Source organism: Podarcis liolepis (assembly GCF_965112155.1).
Source record: "Podarcis liolepis genome assembly, chromosome: 16".
Lineage (NCBI taxonomy): Eukaryota > Metazoa > Chordata > Lepidosauria > Squamata > Lacertidae > Podarcis > Podarcis liolepis.
Genome location: NC_139567.1, coordinates 27074894 through 27096935, shown reverse-complemented (window position 1 = coordinate 27096935; position 22042 = coordinate 27074894). Strand labels below are relative to the sequence as shown.

General features: G+C 49.0%; 1 protein-coding gene and 1 long non-coding RNA gene across 2 annotated transcripts in view; both read right to left on the bottom strand.

Annotated features, from left to right (window-relative positions):
- Nucleotides 1-22042, bottom strand: part of LOC310695334 — a 524598-nt gene that overhangs the window by 295914 nt on the left and 206642 nt on the right. The window lies entirely within an intron of this gene.
- The window catches only part of SNX19 (sorting nexin 19), a 38238-nt gene continuing 19642 nt past the window's right edge, over nt 3447-22042 (bottom strand). Inside the window, exons 9-11 of the mRNA XM_083479212.1 lie at nt 7542-7726; nt 5487-5574; nt 3447-4112 (exon numbers count right to left, since the gene is read on the bottom strand). Of these exons, the coding sequence (XP_083335338.1) occupies nt 3974-4112; nt 5487-5574; nt 7542-7726 (412 nt within the window). The 3' untranslated portion in view covers nt 3447-3973. The remainder of the gene's footprint in view (nt 4113-5486; nt 5575-7541; nt 7727-22042) is intronic.

Below are 22042 nucleotides of genomic sequence, written 5' to 3'. Positions count from 1 at the left end.
TCTGTTTGTATCTTTGTCCATTGTGGATGAAGTACGTGTTGGTTAGGCAGTGGTTGGTCAGGTCCAGGATGTATTCGGGGGGGATTGAATACCTTGGAAACACTTTTGAAACCACATGGGATCACCCTGATCAACCAAACCAAAATTGGCTCTCCATATGTGTAATGGGCACCTTTGTAATTTGGCCCGGAAAAGAAAAACAACTAGAGGCTTCCTCACACATCTCAACAGCCTACACCCCAAAATACAATTCACTATGGAAATAGAAGCCAACAACCAGCTTCCCTTCCTTGACGTCCTAATCTACAAAAAACCTGATGGCTCCCTAGGACACACTATCTACCGGAAAAAAACACACACCAACCGCTACTTACATGCTCAATCACACCACCACCCTGCACAAATAAACTCCGTAGCCAAGACCCTCATCTCCAGAACCAAACGCCTGGCTGACAAAGACCACTTGACAACTGAGTTACAGAATCTCTCAAATGTGTTAATCGCCAATGGATACCAGCAAAACAGGGTTAAGAAGCTAATCCAAAAAGAAACACCCCCCAAAAACCAAGACACGGAAGAAAACAATGGCATGGCCCTCCTTCCTTATATCAAGGGCACTACAGATAAAATTAGCAAAATCCTCCATAAACACAATATCAAAACAGCCTTTTGCACCAACCAAAAAATAGCCAATATCCTCAGAAACCCCAAAGATAAAATCCAGTTGGAAAACCAAGGGGTCTATGAAATACCCTGCAAAGTCTGCCCAGCCACGTACATTGGACAAACAAACAGACGAATAAATGCACGTATCGCAGAACACAAGAATGCCGTCAAAAAGAAGAAAAATCTTCCTCTCTTTTCCAACACATGAAAGAAACAGGACACGAAATTAATTTTGCAGATTCCAAATTGCTCTTTAACATGGAACATCACCACAAGAGAATAATCATGGAAGCCATCGAGATAGAGAAACACCCTCACAACATGAACAAGCGTGACGACACGTCCCGCCTGCCAGACATCTGGAAATTAGCCCTCCCCACAAAAACCGACACCAGATCCAGAGGCACACAGAACGCCACCACCAATCAACCACACCAGACCCAAACCCAGACCCTCTCCACAGATAAATTACAGACACCATCCAGTAACCAAACCATAGTGGCACCTCCGGATGCTGCACCCCCCTGCAATCCCTACACAGATCTGGCTGGCACAGGGCACAAAACCACAGCTCGCCCCTATACACGAAGCCAAGCCAAAGCACAACTAAGTGCAGTACAGCCATCTTCCCAGAAAAACTCTTCACAAATTCAAGAGGTCAAGACACGAAGGCTTTAGCAACTAATCCACACCTAATGACCCACCTAAGTGGTACTCAGAATATCACTCAAGAAATCACTCAAGATATCCCTCAAGTAATTAAGGAACAAAAGAAGAAAAGAACACTAGCCTGGGAACTTCCCCTCTGCCCAGAACTTTTGAGGCAATACACCACACCCCTCTACAGTATTTATAGGAACTCAAACACTGAGATCCCGCTCTGTTCCAGTAACAAGAAGCCGAAAGCACCAGCCTGAAGATGACGAGTGAGACCTCGTCGAAACGTCGCCTAGACACCCCAACTTTTACACGGGAAGACACCCGAGGACACCAAAACCTGCATATATATATATATATATATATATATATATATATATATATATCTCAGAGACACAGCAGTGGTGCCAATTTCCCTCTTTGGTGTAAAATTCCCAGTTTGCTCTGGTACTAATTACACAGCATTCTGTGCATGGATAAGTGCTTAATCTTAGAGCTGTTGACACTGGAAACGGCCCAGTCTAGCCTGGGGTGGATATTAGTGAAGGGAACTTGGCCTTCACAGCTAATACCACATCATGTGTTGCACAAATGTTCACTTTAGTTGCAGGTAATGGATTTCCGACAGCATCTGGGATCTTTCTGTGGCATGTCTAATCTGGAATAATATATGACCCAAGCACTTTGCCGTATCGGGTTCCCCCTCAATTTAAAATAAAATTAATATTGTTTTAATTCTTGGCTCAAACTTTCTGAAATAAAATGCAGCCCCTCTTGTGTTGCGCTACCTAGCCAGTCCTTCCCCAGTGATCCAACCCTGGCCGCAGGCTGGGTTATTGCAATGTGCTTTATGTGGTTCTGCCTTGAAGATTAGTCAGCTCTAGCTGGCCTAGAACACAAGCCTGACTCCTGTCAATCACTAGGCAACGCATTAGTCATCACCTACATGGTTTCTAAAATGTAAACTGCAGGTGCAGGAGTCATGGCCCCATCAGGGGTTGGGAGCTTTAACTGCTTGGCCTGGTCCTGATTGGGCCCCTGCAGCTGCATTTTGTACCTAAAACAGCATCTTCCCCATCTTGAGCTCTATGATTGGCAGGAGTCTCTGTTGGTGGTGCTGCCAGTGGGGGTTGTCCAGTAGGTGGTGACTTGTGACAGGGCCTCCTTGGTGTTGACCAGCTGTTTTAACAATCCAACTACTGTATTGTCTATTAATGATCCATTTGCACATCACATCCTTCGGTACACACCAACTCCCATTTCCCCCAGGATACTGCTTACATTCAGTTCAGACTGTCATTCCATCACAAGTGTGCTTGAATTTACTTGATCGGTACAGACAGGAACAAGATGGCCTGCATCACACTTAAGAATCTGTGTATAGGGAGGTATTGGGACTCGTTCCCAGGCTTGCTTGGGTACACCTGTGTACGATGGATCCAGACCCACTAGCACCCCAGAGTGGCTGGGGAAACCCAGGCAGATGGGCAGGGTATAAATAAAACAACAACAGCTTTGATCCCAGCCTTGCAGCAGACCTTCATAGGAAAGTAGGAAGAACCACCCCAATTAGCTACCAAAGGAATGGCATCATCTTGTTTCAAGAAAGGGAGTGACGGAGTCAAGGATTTTGCTAAGGTTCTAGCTCAGGGGTCATCAAACTTTTTCAGCAGGGGGCCGGTCCACTGTCCCTCAGACCTTGTGGGGGGCTGAACTATATTTTGAAAAAAAGAGAAAATGAACAAATTCCTATGCCCCACAAATAACCCAGAGATGCATTTTAAATAAAAGCACACATTCTACTCATGTAAAAACACCAGGCAGGCCCCACAAATAACCCAGAGATGCATTTTAAATAAAAGGACACATTCTACTCATGTAAAAACGCACTGATTCCCGGACCGTCCGTGGGCCGGATTGAGAAGGCGACTGGGCCACATCCGGCCCCCGGGCCTTAGTTTGCCTACCCATGTTCCAGCTTCTCCCTGAGTTTTGCAAACCGCCTGGCAGAAACCACTGATTCAAGTTGATTCCAACCATTCTGGACAGAAAAATAACTTTTCCTTGGGTAGTTTTGTGCTTTAAGAGACAACATGAATCTCAAGGACAATAGACACCAAATAAAGGATAGTTTTATTTTATTTTATTTACTAAACATTTGATTTCCGACTCTTGAGCATAATGTTGTGTAAAGGAAAATGGGGAGAGATCATGAAATGGAATGCCCATATATCTGCATGTAGTCTTGGGAGTGTCGAAGCTTACTAGCTTGAACGTAGCTTAAAAAAACAACATGCAAGAAGTGAAATCACATCTATCCAGGAATGCCAGTGAGGTCTTGTCCTATTCTCAAGCTTATTCACCTCTATAAGAAGAGGATACCTTCTAATCAAGAGCTGCTCCTGAGCTCTCCTGAGTTATGGAATGGACACTATTTTTACAGTACAAGTAAACACCTTTGGACCGCTCATCTTAGTTTCAGCAGCCAGTCTTGTGCACCTTCATCAGCAGAGGCCCATGGCTCAGTCCAACAGAAATGAAATGCCAAGAATTGATGCCTAGGGATTCACCTCTACACACACACACACACACACACACACACACACACACACACACACTTCTCCTCCACTGCTAGCAAAGCCATTCTGAGTTAGTGAGATGAAGGGCCCGCTCTCTCAGTCACTCCACAGGCAGGAGTGCCTATGGCGGATGTTGCTTTGGATTCGTCCACTTGGGAATCGGGGATCAAAAATTCCAGGAGGATGTCTGCGAGGCAGTAAACCATGTGCCTGAAAGAAAAACACAGGACTTTAAGGGGGCTTGGAAAGCCTAAGGGATATTCCACGCATGAAGGCCTGTGCTGGTGAAAAGGCGACAGCCTGAGCTCAATACAGACTACAATGAAGAGGGAGAATAGTGAGGGATACTAGTGAGGGATACTGTTGAATCGGCTGGTTTGGGGAATGGCCACCACTGAGCTCGAGAGAACACATGTCGCCTGCAAAATGTCCTCGGTTCAATCTTTGGCATCTCCAGGTAGGACTGCTAAGAAAAACACTTGCTTGGAACCCTGGAGGGCTGCTGTCAATCAGTGTAGACAGTACTGAGCTAGGTGGGCCAATGGGCCAATGGTCAAGTCCTTCTTTGCCCTAAAGTAAGACCTAGAAGGACTATTTTCCCCTTCTTCCTATCTGTACATCCTATCAATGAGCTGCCAAGCACAGCAGTGCATACAGAGGAGCCATGGAGAAGTGCTGTCCATAAGGTGAGGTCTTGTGGAGAAAGGAACCCCCTCCCCATCTCCCCCAGGACTTATAAAGAAGAAACCAGTTCCCACCTCAAACAGAACTAGCTCCTTCCTAGGAGAGAGATGATATTGCCAGCTCCCTTGGTCTGATCTGCAAATCAACTTGGCAGAACACTATAAATTGCAGCTTTTGTTTTTGTTTTGGGGAAAACATGAGATGCTCAGCTATTGCAACAATACAGAAGAAGAAGAGTTTGGATTTGATATCCCGCTTTATCACTACCCGAAGGAGTCTCAAAGCAGCTAACATTCTCCTTTCCCTTCCCCCCCCACAACAAGCACTCTGTGAGGTGAGTGGGGCTGAGAGACTTCAGAGAAGTGTGATTGGCCCAAGGTCACCCAGCAGCTGCATGTGGAGGAGCGGAGACTCGAACCCAGTTCACCAGATTACAAGCCTACCGCTCTTAACCACTACACCACAAAGTATACCCATGGCAGCTATGGATGATGCAGAGCGTGGAGGATAGCTAAGTTTAGTGCCCACAATACATAGCAAAAAGGCACTCACACATGTTCCTTTTCTCTCTCAAATATTCTGTTGCACTTATGTCCTGTTTGAGGGTTTCCCAAAGGGCCACCGGATTGGCCCCTGTGATAAGAGGATGCTGGATTAGATGGGCCACTGTCTTGATCCAGCAGGCTCTTCTTTTGTTCTTTTGTTAGATTAATCTGATTGTCCCCCCACCAGCACCTAAGACGCACCAGGGGTCAGCTTGGCGCATCTCAGAGTATTGCTAAAGCAAAGCATTCCATATGATCCCTGGGCAATTTGATGCAAGGTTTTTGGTTTTTCTTAAGCTACCCACTGTACACATGTCTTTATTCATCTGCAATGATGCCATGTTGCCAAGGTTACCTGTTTATGATAGGATGTTGCATGGACTCCAGGACTAGGCTCCAACTCTGTCGACATTTACTGGTCCCAAGGATTTCCAGGATTAATTCTGTTGACATCAGAGGTTGGCATGAATTCCCAAGTACAATGTGGATCTTGCAGTACAATACAAGGTGCAATACACGGAGGAGTATGCAGCGGGAATTAATTCTTTGGATACCAAAAATATGTTTAGAACTGAATAAATATCACCAGGAGACAAATGCCTCTTGAGTGACTATACCAGCTTTCTCCATCCAGATACCTTCCAGATGTTCTACTGCTGGTTTATTGCATTTATATCCCAGCTTTTCCTCCAAGGAGCCCGAGGTGGCAGACACGGTTCTCTTCCTCCTCATTTAATCCCCACATCAACAACCCTGTGACATTAGGCTGGGAGGCAGTGACAGGTGGAAGGTCACCCCCTGAGCTACATGGCTGAGTGGGGAGATTTGAACCCTGGTCTTTTCCAGATCCTACACTGGCTTCCAGGTCCTGTTACACCACCATTGGCTTTCTGCTTTGGATTACATTTCCCATCAGCCCCAGACAATATGGCCAATGGTCAGGGATGATGCAAGTTTAGTTCAAAATACCCGGAGGGACCCAGTTGGGGTTGGATGAAGCACTGTCTAATGTCCCTAGATCAAAGATCAGATCAGGGTTGTAGAGGTCATGGTTCTACTAAAGGTGATTTGCCATCAAAAATATATGATATTGAGGTGGAAGAAACGAACAGGGTTGGGGGAAAGCAAATTCAGATAAATTCAACTCTTTCACGCTGTTGCATAGTGAAGTTAAGCGATGACCATGTGAAATGGTCGTTGGAAGAGGAAGTTCTGAGAAGTCAGAAGCCAAATGGCAACTGGTCTCGTCTGACATGAGGGGCTTTGTTGTCTTGCACTAGGGAGCGGGTGGCGCTGTGGTCTAAACCACTGAGTCTCTTGGGCTTGCTGATTGGAAGGTTGGTGGTTCGAATCTGCGTGACGGGGTGAGCTCTCGTTGCTCTGTACCAGCTCCTGCCAACCTAGCAATTCAAAAGCACGCCAGTGCGAGTAGATAATAGGTACCACAGTGGCGGGAAGGTAAACAGTGTTTCAGTGCGCAATGGCACTCGTCACATGTCCCGTTGCACCAGAAGTGGTTTAGTCATGCTGGCCTTGGAAAGCTGTCTGTGGACAAACGCTAGCTCCCTTGGCCTGAAAAGCGAGATGAGTGCTGCACCCCATAGTCACCTTTGACTGAACCATCCAGGGTTCCTTTACCTTTTTTACCTTTTCATTGTCTTGCCCCTCCCTCTGATGCAGCCAGATGGAATGGCTGCTGAAAGAGGCAATTCTGACAAAGACGGAACCCCTAGGGCATGAGACTTAGGCAGGTTGGTGAAGACAGCCTTGGTGTCTCAACTCTCCCTCTGATGCAACTAGGTAAAAACTGGACCCACCCATGATGGCCAGGTGAAAACTGGTATCCACCCAGTACCTCTGATCCAACAGACCTATTCCATCGTGCTCAATACATAAAGCAAAGGAAAACCTAGCTTAAGATGGGCTTGGGAGTTCTACACCACCATGCTTGCAGCACCAGTTCATTATAGAATCACAGAACTGGAAGGGACTGCAAGGTTCATGTGGTCCAGCCCACTGCAAGGCTGGAATCACAGCTTAAGAATCCCCAACAGGTGGCCACCCAAGCTCTGTTGAAAATCCTCCAATGAATGAGAGTCCAGCAACTTCCTATGGAGTCTGTTCCATTATTGAATGGCTCTTATCAACTCCTTTCTTGTAACTCGAATCCATTGGTTCATGGGAGCAGCAGGAAACAAGCTTGCTCCAACTTCCATATGGAAGCCCTTCAGATATCTGAAGATGGCTATCACATCACCTCTCAGTCTCCTTTTCTCCAGGCCAAACATACCCAGCTCCCCTCAACTGTTCCTACAAGGCTTGGTTTCCGGACCCTTGATCATCTTGACCCAGACTCTTAAGACTCTTGTTTCACCCGCAAGGAGGGTTGGGGGGAAATCAACTCACTCACCAGGCAGAATCCCCATGAGAATCTGTAAGGCCTGCCTTTCTGCTGCAGCCTTCTGTTCCTCTGTTCTGAGTGGTTTGGGGGCTGCAGGCAAGACCCCACCAGGCCATATTGATTCCTGGAGCAACCTAAGGTACTGTACCCAGCGCTGAGTGCAGGTCAGATTGTCCACCTGAACTTCCAGCCACCTGTAACCAAGAAAAAAAGGAAGAAAAGAAGAGATTGGGGAGCAAGTTTACTATGCTGGTGCTTTTGCTGCTATTTTAAAAACCTGATGCTTCACAATAGGAACACCACACAGACAGCAAACGGGCTAAAAATAAAGACGCCGACCGACCCAAACACAGGAGTTTTTTCATCCGGGGTGCTCGAGAAAGGATTTCTGCGCCAGGATTTTGTGCAAAGATATCTCGATTGTGAATATAAAAAGATAGCCAACCCATGACTGAGGCATGACCTGTACTTCAAAAGAGAAACGGACCGTGCCGGACCAGAGCAGCTTTGAGCCAGACAGTATAAAAAAAGAGATGGAGATAGCAAAGGCAAGGGGTGTCGGCTTCCCATTTGGAGACACATAACTTGTGCATGCCGTCATGGCTTCTGCATTTGAAACAGACACGGACGGAGGATGAGCCCGTTGCTAAAGGGAGAGCTGCTCTAAGACCAGAGCTCACGGTGATGGGAGGCAGGGCCAGTGCCAAGCATTTGGTGTTGTTAGGCAACTGCTGGGGGCCACACCCTGGCAAGGTGCCAACCACAGACCCCTTGTGTCTGTGGCCCATATTTGCTGTTGCTGCCTTCATGGCTACTAGCTATGTTGGCTATGCTCTGCTTCCACAGCTGGAGGCAGCAGGGCTTCTGAATCAGCAGCTGCCAGAAGCTACAGGAGGGGAGAGCTCTTGTGCTTGGGTTCTGCTTGTGGGTTTCCCACAGGGAATCTGGTTGGCCACTGTGAGAACAGGATGCTGGACAAGATGGGCCGTTGGCCTGATCCAACTGGACTCTTCTTATGATGACATGTCCAAGCGCTGAGCATGGAGTTGCAGAAGCCTCCACCTGCTTTCACCTCTTCTTTTGGACAGTGGTGTGGACTGGGCGCAGAGCCAAAGTCCACAAGGCAAGGAGGTAGTCCCTATTGGAGCCAACACTGAGAGGACAGCAACAGAAAAAGGAGGCTCCTATATCTCCCCACCTTCCACATCCCATTATTATCACCAGCAGATGGACTGGCAAAACTTTTGGCCAAACAGTGATGCAGTGGCGTAGCGTGGGGGGTGCCAGGGGTGCCAGCCGCACCGGGCGCAACATTTGGGGGGGCGCGCTCGCTGCCTCCGGACTCGCCGAAGAGCCTCCGGCGCAGGCTGTAGCAGAGCCCCATGTCTCACGGAACCGACGAGCTGTGCGCGTGCCCGGGCTGAAGGCGCCCGGCAGGCAGCGGCTCTCAGCGCTCGCCGCTGAGGACGCGCCAGGCAGCCCCTCCTCACAGTCCCGCCTCCGCCGCTGCTGCTGCAGCTGCTGGGCCATGTTACATTTTCCTCGCCTCTCTGCCCCCCTCCTCCTCCGGGCAAGCGGCGTGGTTTGGGCGGCAGCGCCAGCGGCAACTCGCCTCAGATCGGCAGGTTAGGGGTTGGGGGGGGGCGCAAATTACTTGCCTTGCCCTGGTTAGGGGGCGCAAATTACTTGCCTTGCCCCGGGTGCTGACAACTCACGCTACGCCGCTGCAGTGATGTACACGGCTCCCCTTCCCCCTCATTTAATCACTGCAACAAATGAATGAACGAATGGATTTATTACAGTCATAGACCAGAAATTAATTCCCACAACCACCCCGTTGAGATAGGAGAGGCTGAGAGGCAGTGTGACCAGCGCCCAACACCACACCCAGTGAGCTTCATGGCCCAAGTGGGGATTTGAACCCTGATCTTTCCCAGGTCCTAGTCCAACACTCTAACCACTACACCACACTGAGGGTTCTGGAAAAGGAAGTTTATTAAGCATTCACCAGCGCTCGCCAGCAATTCTCAAGGAATCCACAAAAAGAGAGATAAATAAAGCTCAGAAGGGCCACCCTAATCCTTTAGGGAGATTACCCCGGTTTCTGCAAAGGTAGTCGTTTCACCTCTGCAATATCTCCTCTCAGGCATCTGCCAGTGCTGCAATAGTCCCTGCTTGCTGGAGACCAGACTGATCTACGTCGAGCAAGTTGCTAAATAGTGTGCGAGGAAGAGAACAAAACCCCCGAAATCGCCAGTAAATCAGCGGCTACAAAGCACTCAAGAGCCCTTCTTAAGGGCCGGCCAAGAATAGAAGAGAGTGGCTCGGTATTTTACTGGAAATGTTCTCCGCGCCTACCCTGTAAAAGTTTACAACGGTATAAACCGTGAACAATGTGTTCTGTACCCCTGGCCGGAGGACAGTTTGATGAAGTGTTTGTTTAGCAGAGCTGTGATCCTTCCTGACCCCGGAGGGATGGGAGAGGAGTGCAGCAGGCTCCCAGATGTGTCTGGTAGAAGGAGCAAACGTCTCAAGCCCAGGCCCAGCTTCCCCTTAAGGCGGTGAACATCTGGAGACAGAGGGAGCCTCAGTGGTCCAAGGCAGTATATCTCAGAATGTGGGAGGAACAGCCCTAGTTCAGCGGCAGAGCACCTGCTTTGAATGCAGAAGGTCCCAGCCTCAACCCACAGCAGCGTCTCCAGGTGGGGCAGGGGGCAAGCTCCCTGCCTGAAACCCTGGAGAGAGCTGCTGCAAGCCAGTGTAGGCAACGCTGAGCTAGACTGACTCAGTGTATGTTCCTAATTCAAAATAGTAGAAAATAGACAAACGAATAAGAAACTTGCTCAAGAGTCCAGCCCCTGTTAAGATCAGCACAACATGCTCTGCTTAACATTCCTTCTCTCCACATTGAGCAAACAAGATAAGGACGCATGTGAGGACTGGGGAATGCAGCAAAGCCTTCTTGTTTGTGACCCCCCTGCCTAACCAAAAATGCTGCCAGAAGAGGCCTGCCAAAGCACGCTTACATATTTTGGAAAAGTGCTTGAAAGCCACTAAAATGGCTTCGAGTGACTTCCTGATAAGAAACATGTATTTTTAGCAGGGCCTCTCTTTATTCTCTGATTTCAGCCAAAGTTGAAACTTGATGTTGCATTTTAATTGAGGGGCTGTTGTTTTGTTTTTTTTGCTGCTTTATGATTACTGAGGCTTCTTCAAATAGATAAACAATTACAAACTCATTCCTGCCCCCCACCCCCCCTCTGGGAAAGATTCTTAGGATGAGCTTTGAACAAACCAAAGGCCAATGCACTGAATTCAGTTCAAAAGTCTTGCAGAACACTTTGTGCAACTTTACTAAGGAGTTACTGGGTCTGCCTGGGAAGGCAGCCATTGAGTCGCTGGATGGCTCTGGCGTTTCATTTATAGAAGGCAGGGTGGAATAAAGGCCAATCACATAGCACCCTGCACACTACGAATGCAGACACTCAAATCACTTTATCCTGGGGAAGGTGGCTACACTGTGATCCTCCAGATGTTGTCAGACTCCAACTCCCATCAGTCCCGGCAAACATGGCCTATAATCGGAAATGATGGGAGCTGTATTCCAGCAGCATCTAAAGGGCTGGAGGTTAACAACTCTATTCCAAGGTCAATGGAGGGTGATGGTGCAGGGCTTTCCTTTTCTGCTTGCATTTTTTATAAAAATAAAACCCCTTTCCTGAACAATAGGAATGCATTAGTCAAAGGGTAGTTTAACCACATTTTCTTTAAACTTAGCTGCCTGTTTTATCTGCGGTGAAAGGGCACAATGAAAAATGTGCTTGTGCTGGACTTTTAATCCTGTGGGCTCTTTTTTGTCCTGCATCCATGGACTAATTCCACCACACCCTCCCCATTTATTATCTCTCTTATTTCTCTTGCTTCTGAGCTGGCCCATGGAAGTGGGTCAATTGATGCTCCCTCAAGGGAAGGGGAGGACCTGGCTTTGGGGTCATGAGCTGTAAATCAGCTGTAGAAATTACTTACAGCAAATGCTTAAGCCCAAGGAACCATTCGTGTGTCCTGCTACTAGTCTGTCTTAAGTAAAGCTCTCCCTCGTGTTTCATAAATGGGCACCATGGTCCCCACCCCCTGGCAAGCAGGCACACCTCTGGCCACCGCAAGCCACCAAGCTGCCAATGTGAATAACACAGCACAACTGGAACAGCACTGAATTGGAAGGAGGGCAGCCAGGCAGCTGCTCTCGTACTTAGTGGCGAGAAGCCCTCTTTGCCCAGAACATTATAGCTTCTGTAATAAAAAAGAACCTGGCCGTGATAGCTGATGGGTTACATCTGCCATTGCACAGGAGCCAGGCTCGTTTAAAGGAGCATTGACGTCCTTGGCTTGTGGCTGCTGGAAGATCCTGCCAGGCATTTCGGAGGCACCATAGCAACCGAAACGTGGGGTGTCCGAAGGCCAGATTTCAATATGCTTCGCCTCCTCCTGCCTTCCTCTGATCCTGAGAGCTGATGTCTGGAGGCGGAAAGTCCCCCTGCATGTTTCACAGAATCTCAGAATCAAAGATTTGTAGGTTAGGAAGTGACCCCAAGCTACTTGGAAGCGTGCCCCATTCTATTCAAGAGCAGGTTTGAGGAATCCATCTAAACCAGGATTGGAAACCAGGACTGAACTGGTTTTTAAAGGAGTGCTCAAACCATGGTTTCCCAGTTTGGACTAAACAGCAAACTGTGGTTTAGTCAAAAAATGTAAAGATGAGCACAATGTAAAGGGGTGTGTGTGTGTGTTTGTGTGTGTGTGTGAAGGGTGCATTGGGGGAGGGGGTTAATGAAATCCTTAAGCCCCACCCTGACTCCATCCCAATTTTTGTCGAACTACGTGTTACTCTCATTTTAAAAACAGTAGCTGGGTGGGCATCGCAAAAGGTAAGGTCAGCCCCTCCTCCCAGACCTCAAGCACTGAGAGGGAATAGGGCAGGGGAGGGCACGAACATATAGATTGTTTCTTGATCCTCCAAACTGTAGTTTGGTGGGTTGGAAACATGACCTTAGACTGCATTGCCAGGGATTGGACTAGATGGTCCTTTGGGTCCCTTCTTTCTACAATTCTATGATTCCGTCACTGCAGTTACTGACCAGAAGGAGTCACCTGAAAGGAGGATGGGCACACAGGTAAATGGAGCCCAAGTCCAATCTCCCCAGCAGGATGCTGAGCTCCCCAGATGGCCCTGGCAGAAGGACGGCTGACTCACCTGCCCCAGGCATCTGTTCTCGGCAGTCACAGGGGTGGTGGGAGCAGGTGCCTTGGGAAAGAGCCTAGCTCTGGCCCAGCTGCATGGACACGCTCCCAGGCGGGTGGCTCAGAGGCACCCCAGGCAGCGTTTCAGACTTGTGGCACTTTGTAGTAATAATAAAAAAGCATGCGAGGAACTCGGGCCTTGCCAAAGTCTTTTATTTTCGCCAGCTTCTCTGGCACACAAACTCTGCAAGCGCTGCTTGGAATTGCAGAGGGGCCTAGTGGCTTGGCTGCGTCCATGGCAGCCTTTTCAATTTGTGCTTTCCTCCACCCCACCCAAGGAAAGAGAGACAATCCAGCCACAGGGCTAAGGCTGCTCTCCAAGGCACAGCCGCTCCTGAATCACCTCGTAGGGCTGCCCTGGGCTCCTTCAGGGGGGATATAAATGAAGTCAATAATACAAGCCCTTATCAGATCTTCTCTCCTGAAGGACAGGTTGAATTCACTGACTTTCCTGACTCATTACTGACTTTTAAAACACTCCTGTTTACACAGACATTTGATAGCTGAAAGAGTCTTCCAAGCAACCCCAAGATCACTGATTAAGAATGTTTTGACTATATTTTAAACTGTTTTTAGCTGCTGTTGATTTTTTAATTTAAAATTCTATGTCTATTACCTCGGGCTTCTAAGAACATAAGAACAGCTGCACTGGATCAGGAGAATGGTCCACCTGGTTCAGGATCCTGTTCTCAGTGGTCAGCCAGATGCCCCGAAGGGAAACCTGCCAGCAGGATCCGAGCACAAAAGCACTTTCCCCTCCTGCGGCATCTACCACAGTTTATTAGGAAGCATTGCTGCCTCCGGCTGTGGAGGACAGAGCACAACCATGGTGGTTAGGAGCCACTGATAGCCCTCTTCTCTTCCAAGTACTGAATCCTCTTTTAGAGCCATCCAAGTTGGTGGCCATCGCTGCCTTCCTGTGGGAGGGAGTTCTGTAGAATCCTCACGAAGAAGGACTTTATGCTATCTGTCATTAATCTTCCAACATTCAGCTTCACTGGATATATTAGTGTAATGAGAAAGGGAGATTCCCGTCCCCATCTGCTTTCTGCATGACATTCATAGTTCTATAAACTTCTTCCATGCTGCCTTTTTCTTGCCTTTTCTCTAAACCAAAAAAAAGCCCCAAATGCTGCATCCTTTCTTCATAGGGAGTTGTTCCATCCCATTGAGCGTTTTGGCTGTCTTTTTCTGAACCTTTTCCAACTCTACAATATCCTTTTCTAAATGCTGCAAAAATAATAATAATCCTAAAATAATAAATCAAGCAATTTTGCAAGCAGTGAATTCAAAGTACAGTGGTACCTTTGGTTAAGTACTTAATTTGTTCCGGAGCTCCATTCTTAACCTGAAACTGTTCTTAACCTGAAGCACCACTTTAGCTAATGGGGCCTCCCACTGCTGCCAGAGCACACTTTCTGTTCTTATCCTGAAGCAAAGTTCTTAACCCGAGGTACTATTTCTGGGTTAGCAGAGTCTGTAACCTGAAGCGTATGTAACCTGAAGCACCTGTAACCCGAGGTACCACTGTATTCCAAATGCACCCGCCCCATGGATTTGTATGGGGTGTTAGGGGATGAGGAGTATCTCTGGTGGGGGACAGGCTGTGCTCCTTCTGGGGCAGTTTGTTCAACTTTGGATCCCATCCGGTATTCAGCTCTCACCTGTGGTTCCTAAAAGCTGTCAGCATGCACACCCTGGGAACGGCTTTGACCGGCCAGCTAAACCAGGTCAGGGCAACCGATGGGTCTCAAGCCCTTGGTAGTTAGGGACTTTCCCTGCATGCGAAGACGGGGTTCCGGCTGATGGGCGCGGATGAGATCAATAGTTGGCCTAAAGGTCAAGAAGGCGGTTCCTCCATGTGCTGTAGAGGGAAATGAGGGGCAGATGGGGCTCGTCCACCTGGCAAGGCTAGCCTATCTAGGAGAAGGAAAACTCTGGTCCTAAGTCTCCACTGCCTTGCAGGGTATCTTCAAAAGAAGAAAAGGCTGAAGAGCAAACCCTACACAAATCTGGAGTGGAGTCGGTAAGACTGTACGCCTCCTTCTGGCAACTCCTGCAGCCAAGCTGGCGTCAAACACATTGCTCTGCTTTCCTTTGGACCACATTGGTGAGGTCGGGAAGGGGGGTGGCCTTGTCATCTGAGCAGCCCAGAACCCCCATACACATTGCCCTGGCTTGCACCTCAGGGAGGTCTCTTGGGTGCTGCTCCTGCAGTGGTTTGGCTTCACCCCCAGAAGTGCACTCCATTGTCCCTTTGAGACGACGTCACCATTGCGCTATCTACTATGACTCTGGCCCAACACCTCCAGCTCTGATCTCATGAGCTTGGGTGGAAAATTAATATTCTTTTGCCCCCCCCCCCAATATGCACCACTTGCTTATACTTGTCCGCTCCCTCCATTGGGGAGGCGGGGGGGGGGTATAAACTAAATCAGTGATAAGATTATGTGATAATAATGATATGACTGAAGGCGGTGATGTCATTGCACTAATTAGTGTGGAGGAACTGCCCCCCCTCTCTCCCCAATGTCTTATTCTGGTGCGAATGGCTTCCTGCTCCTGTTCTCATCCGACATCTACCAGCGGGTCAGCAGAACAGCCTGCCCCACTGCAGAGTCCCTGTGTTGGGAGCTAATTAAACTGGCCACACAGGGTGGCTTTAAAAAATAATAGTGACTCCCCCTCGCACCTGTCCCCTCCCCCTGGAGCAATCGGCTGCACGGCAAGGAGCGCAGGGTGTGAAATCTGACAGGGTGAAGAAGCAGCTACGGCAATTTGATGGTTGTCGTGGCGACTGAGAGCCCCATTGTCCACCGTGACTTCACCTCTGTGGGGAGCGACCTCCATCAAGGCCCGGCCAAAGGGCGGATTACAGAGGGGCTGGGAATGAACTGAGGCAGTGGAAACTGGTCGAGGGGGAGAAACTGGGGTGGAGGAGTGGAGCAGGACGACTTACTCCCCTCTCCCACTGACCTCGGGTCCACTGAGAATCCAGGAGCCTTCTAGATGCAGCTTTGACTGCAGAATGATACGTGCCAATCCTAGTTCTGCAAAGGCACCTCGGTTGGAGAAACGAGTAGGCCGGAATCACCAGTAAGGCCACATTCGCAAGTGTGTGTTTGACGTCAGGGCTTTCCCAAAAGAATCCTGGGAGACTGAGTTTGTTAAGGATGCTGAGAGTTGTTAGGAGGCCCCCGTTCCCCTCTCAAGAGTTACCGTTCCCAGAGTTCCCTGGGAGGAGGGATTGAAGGTTAAAGCACGGTGGGAACTGTAGCTCTGGGGTGAGAAGAAAGAGTTCTCCTAACAACTCTGAGCACCCTTAAAGGTTGCCAGAATTCTCTGGGGGAAGACATAACTGTTTAAAGTGGTATCACAAGGGTTTAAATATATGGTGGAACACAGGCGAAATCCTTGTAGGAACATAGTAAATGGATCAAAGTATTGATCCATTTAGCTCAGTATTGTCCACACGGACTGACAACAGCTCTCCAGGGTTTCAGGTAGGGAGTCTCTTCCAGCCCTACCTGGAGATGCTACTGGGGACTGAATCTGGGACCTTCTGCATGCAAAGCAGATGTTCTACCACTGTGCTGTAGCCCATCCCCACGAGTTCAAGACCAGGTACAGCAGCCTTCTCCAACCTGATGGCCTTTTTGGACTACAGCTCCCATTGTCCCTGACTATTGGCCATGCTGGCTGGGGTTGATGGGAGCTGGGAGTCCAGTAATACCTGGAGGGCACCCATTTGGGAAAGGTTGTACTACAGGCTCCAGTCCTGACAGCTACAATGTCCCTGTGCTTCAGGGTGAGAGTCTTCAAATCACCATGTTGGAAGGCACAGCCAAGGTGGCATCTAGTCAAACCCCCTGCAATTCAAGTGCATCTCTCCCCTCCCAGCCACACTTGGGCCCAACTATGGGCAGACCAGCAGAGTTTGGATTTGGATTTTGGATTTGATATCCCGCCTTTCACTCCCCTTAAGGAGTCCCAAAGCGGCTCACAATCTCCTTTCCCTTCCTCCCCACAGCAAACCTTCTGTGAGGTGAGTGAGGTTGAGACTTCAGAGAAGTGTGACTAGCCCAAGGTCACCCAGCAGCTGCATGTGGAGGAGTGGGAACGTGAACCTGGTTCACCAGATTACGAGTCCACTGCTCTTAACCACTACACCACACAGAGGGCATGCATAAAGCGTACATGTGAGAAGGGTTCAAAAATGGGGGGTGGGGATGGCTACAATCCCTATTCCCCCTTAATCTCATTCTTTTCGTTCCCCCTTCTGACAGTTCCAATGCTGTGCTAGTCTGTATTTTGGATGGAGCATCTGTCCCAGCATTGGTGGTGGACTTGAACAAATGGTTCTCATTCCACTGCCAAGTTCCTGCAGAGCCTGTGTCCACAGTCTAATAAAATTGCCCTATAAAATGACAAAGTAACAATGCACGCTGCCCCTAACAATGCACTTAATGATTAAAAGCCAGTAAATTGGGTTCCATAAATCAAAACCGTTCGCATGGTTAGGATCATGAATCTGCATAACCTTTTCCCCCTGCAGGGAACGTGCTTGCTTCCTCTCCAAGTCTTGGGATTTTAGGTTGCAACTTGAAGATAGCGGGTGTATTTGGGTGGAGGAAACACCCTATTTCTGTTAGTGGGCCGGGTTTGGTATCATTTTCCCTTTCGCGTTTGCCTTTGGAAAAGTCTCGGAATTGGAACAAACTTTCCCGAACCTTTGAGTGGCATGGCAGATAGGGCTGGACCCAGAATTCAACGAGCTGGACTCAGTTCCTGCCAAACTCAAGGGTGCGACTGAGTCACAATTAACCTTTCATGGGGATTTGAAAAGAAGCCGAGTAAAAGCAGCTCGGTTTGGATTCATCTTCCAATGCCGGAAGATTTCAAGGCAGATGATTCAAGTTACAAGAAAGGAGATTCCAACTAAACATCAGGAAGAACTTTCTGACAATTGTGTTAGGCAGTGGAATTGTCTCCCTTGGGAGGTGATGGACTCTCCTTCATTGGAGGCTTTTAAGCAGAGGTTGAGTGGCCCATCCGTCTTGGATGCTTCAGCTGAGATTCCTGCATTGCAAGGGGTTGGACTAGGTGACTCTCAGGGTTCCCTTCCAGCTGTAAAATTCTATGAGTCTACTTCTTCTCCATGCAGAGTTAAACTACGGAACTCGCTTCCTCAGGAGGCAGTGATGGCCACCAACTTGGAAGGCTTCAAAACAGGATTAGGCAATTTCATGTTGCAGGTATTCTACAGGCATCTCAGTGGCCCCTGTGAGGACAAAATGCTGGACTAGAAGGGCCATGGGCCTGATCCAGCTTGCCGTTCTTATGCAGAGCAGCTGCTTGGGGCGGAAACGGCCCTGATCCTTACTTCTCAAGCCAGTATTGATGCAAAAGGAGAAGAAAAGGGGCGTGGGGCGTTCCTGTATCCTACAAAGCCTGTAGGATCCAAAGCAACATCTCTTAAGCAGTAATAGCAGCTCTCAGGGCTGGCATGATCCACTTCCAAGACAAAGTGAGCAAGACTAAGCCAAGCCCAACCACTGGGTGAACTGGAAGTGGAGCAGCGTCCGCTCGCTCCTTCCCAGAGTCGGCTGGCGAAACATGCCGGCAGCCTCTTTTTAAAGTCTCCGGTTGCACCTCACTTCTGATGCTCTGAGCTGCATCGCTGGTACATCTCCTTCTTCTGAACTAGAACCAGCGGCTGGAGGAAGAGGAGAAGGAAGGGGGAAAGGTAGCCAGCAGTGCCCTCTTGTGCCTAGAAGTGGGAATTTCCATGTCAGTAGAAGCTGAAAAAGGGGCACATATCTCCCCTTTAAGACAGCCAGTGGCAGTGTAGTGGTTAGAGCAGCGCTTCTGAAACTTGGGTCCCCAGCTGTTGCTGGACTACCACCCTCATCATCTCTAGCTAGCAGGACCAGTGGTCAGGGAAGATGGGAGCTGTAGTCCAGCAACAGCTGGGGACTCAAAGTTTCAGAAGCACTGGGTTAAAGTGTCAAGAGTAGGGCCTGAGAAAGGGACCAGGGTTCAAATCCCCCACTTGACCTAGGCGTAACCTTGGGCTGGTCATTGCCTCTTGGCCTACCGTACCTTACATGGTTGCTGTTGGGTGTGTAAATGAGGGGAGAGAACCCTGGAGGGAAAGGTGGAATAAAAAATGCCTGCCTGCCTGCCAGAATCCTTTTCTTCTGTGAAATGCAGAATTCAAATTGGCCAAAATGTGAGCCAGCGCAGTGCAGGGGTTAAAACGTCAGATTAGGACCTGGGATACTCTGGCTCAGATCCCTGTTCAGCTGTGAAGGACATTTGGGTGACCTTGGATCAAGTCCCCATCGCTCAGCCTAGCCTACCTTGCAGGGTCGAGGATAAAATAGGCAGGGGGAGAACCATGAATCCCCCCTAGAGCTCCTTGAAGGTAAAAAATAATAAGAATATCAATGATAAAATGAGAAGTTGTCTGGATACTGTATCCATTGATTTGGAAATCACACCCTCTTGACTCCCAAGGTGCAAAGGTAAGTTTCAGCCTGTACAACGGCAACACTTCCTTGACACATCCCGAAGAAGTAGTGGGGAAATGAAACTTTACTATTTCATCTGTTTGGAAAGAGAATGCATGGTTTTGGGGTCTGTAAGGGCCTTGGATTATTCAAGGCCTGAGCCTGTTTCTATCTTAAGGCCCCATCTCCCTTAGAGTGGGGAAAAGAGAGTCAGCATGAAGGTAGGAGAAAAGGCGAAAAGGTAAAGGAAATATGCAACATTTGAGGTTTTTGACCAGCAATTCTGTTCCCCTGTTTCTCCTGCAAAGCTAGTTTCTTGCGGTCTCTTATTAACCAGTTTGTGATTAACTCTGCCACCTCCATAAAAGCTGTTAAGTTTGCTGTGTGAGAGAGCAGAAAACCCTATCAATCGGATCAGGAAAAAAAAGAGTCTGCCTGATGGGGGACTTCTCCAGCACTGACTGCAGCGGGGAAACTTCATTTTCTTCCCCACCTGCTACTTTGTGAGAACGAGCCCTGGCCAAAGTAGAATCGTAGAGATGGACACTGAGCCCTGTTTTGTGGGTGTGAAGTGCTGATTTCTACCATGGCCACTGAGGAAGACAAAACCTTGCTGGAAGGGGGGGAAAGGATGGCTCTGTGGTATCCAGGCCTGTTTTAGGTCTGTGTGCCACAGCTGCAGAGGCGGGCAGGCACAGAGGCAAGTCCTTTGCAGCACTCTGTGCCAAGGCTGCATACTGCCCCGTGCCACACCAAAGGATCACAGGGTGGGAATTTGGGAAGGGAGTCAGGGCAGGGCCAGGTGATGCTCAACTTGCCAGTGACCAAGTTGAAGATGCTTCTCATTTATTTTAACTCCCGCTCTGGAACCCAACACCAACCTCGCTCGGTGCATGTGCCTAAACGTCCCTTTAGAGAGCACGGTGCTCCTCCGAGCCCTCCCCCACCCAGTCCCAGAAGCCACCCCACTCAAGCCCGGCTCGGGTTTCCAAAGTGCAGACAGCCAGGATGCGATGAGAGGCGCTCTCTTTATCTTTGGATTAACAGTTTGCAGAGTGTGGGTCTCAAATGATACCGTGGAGGTGGACTTGCAAAAAAGGGTGCAACCTGTCTCGAAGGAACTCTTGCAAACAGCAGAAGCAGAGCCCAGGTGGGATCTCATAAGAGCAGCCTGCAGAGGAGAAAAGGTGGTATTTCTCTCCCCACCACCACCTATATTTATTTGGGCTAAATTCCAGACACCCCAGGATGCGGGTGGTGTTGTGGGTTAAACCACAGAGCCTAGGACTTCGAATCCCTTTGAATCCCTGTTGCTCAGTCCCTGCTCTTGCCAATCTAGCAGTTCGAAAGCACGTCAAAGTGCAAGTAGATAAATAGGTACCGCTCCAGCGGGAAGGTAAATGGCGTTTCCGTGCACTGCTCTGGTTTGCCAGAAGCGGCTTAGTCATGCTGGCCACATGACCCGGAAGCTGTACGCCGGCTCCCTCAGCCAGTAAAGCGAGATGAGCGCTGCAACCCCAGAGTTGGCCATGACTGGACCTAATGGTCAGGGGTCCCTTTACCTTTACCAGACACTCCACTCCACCTATGCAGCTGCCACCCTGCTCAGGAACATCTTTAAAGGCTCTTGGTTTCAAAAAAGAATTTCCAGCAAAAATGGAAAGAAAGCAAATTCATTTGTGAGAAACAGAAAAACAACAACAACACAGAAGTTCCCAGGGGACTTTCATTATACTTCCAATGAAAGCATAACTTTCTACTGCAACAGAAGGCAATGCCAGGGCTCTAGAAGGTTGCAGGTTCGATCCCTGTATGGGACAGCTGCATATCACTGTATTAGAACCATGGAATCTAAGGATCGCCAAGGCTCATCTGGTCCAACATCCTCCAATGCAGCTAGATCACTTCCAACTCTACAATTCTACATCTGCCTTGCTATCTTTGGTCCAGGGTTTTATGGGCATCCAGAAAAGCTTGGAAACTGGCAATCAAGCAATATACTCAGGGGTTTCCCCCCTTCTACCCAAGATGACCCTTTGGGTCCCTTCCGAGTCTACAATTCTATGGAATCTAAGAAAGTGACTTCTATCAGGTGATGCTTTTTGTCCACCTGCTCTAGTGCTGCCTGCTTTGATTGGCAAGGGCTCCCCATCATCTTTGGAAGATGCTCTTCCTCATCTCCAGCTACGTGGTGTGTTTTTTTAAACTGGAAAAGGCAGCGGCTGGACCTGGCTCCCTTTTGAAGTCCAGGTACATGCTCTCTCACTGAGCTCCGCTCCCTCTCCTCCAGACTGCGCAAATGTAACTGATAGTCACAAGCAAGATTCTCCAAAAATGGGATTAGTGCCTTTCCCCCCACAGCCTGTCAGGAATGTTTATTCTTCCGGGAAGCCTATTTAAAGTGGCTAGTTCTCAAGAGCAGTCGCCTCGCAGGACTGCGGAGGCATTGTGCCAAGGGATGCGGCCGAGCCGTGCCCTCAGCTCCAAAGCCCTATCTCTGGCCTTCAAAGAGATCTGCCAATTGGTGTCGTGTTCCTCGCAGACTTACACATATCCCCACCCATGATTCCTCCTCCCTCTCCAAATCACGTCTCGGTCTGCTTTATCAGTTGGGCTTCTGTGGGCTGCCCCTCGAGTTCCACAGGGCTGCATTCTATGGGTCTGGATTCATCCACGTGGGAATCCACATACCACCTCAAC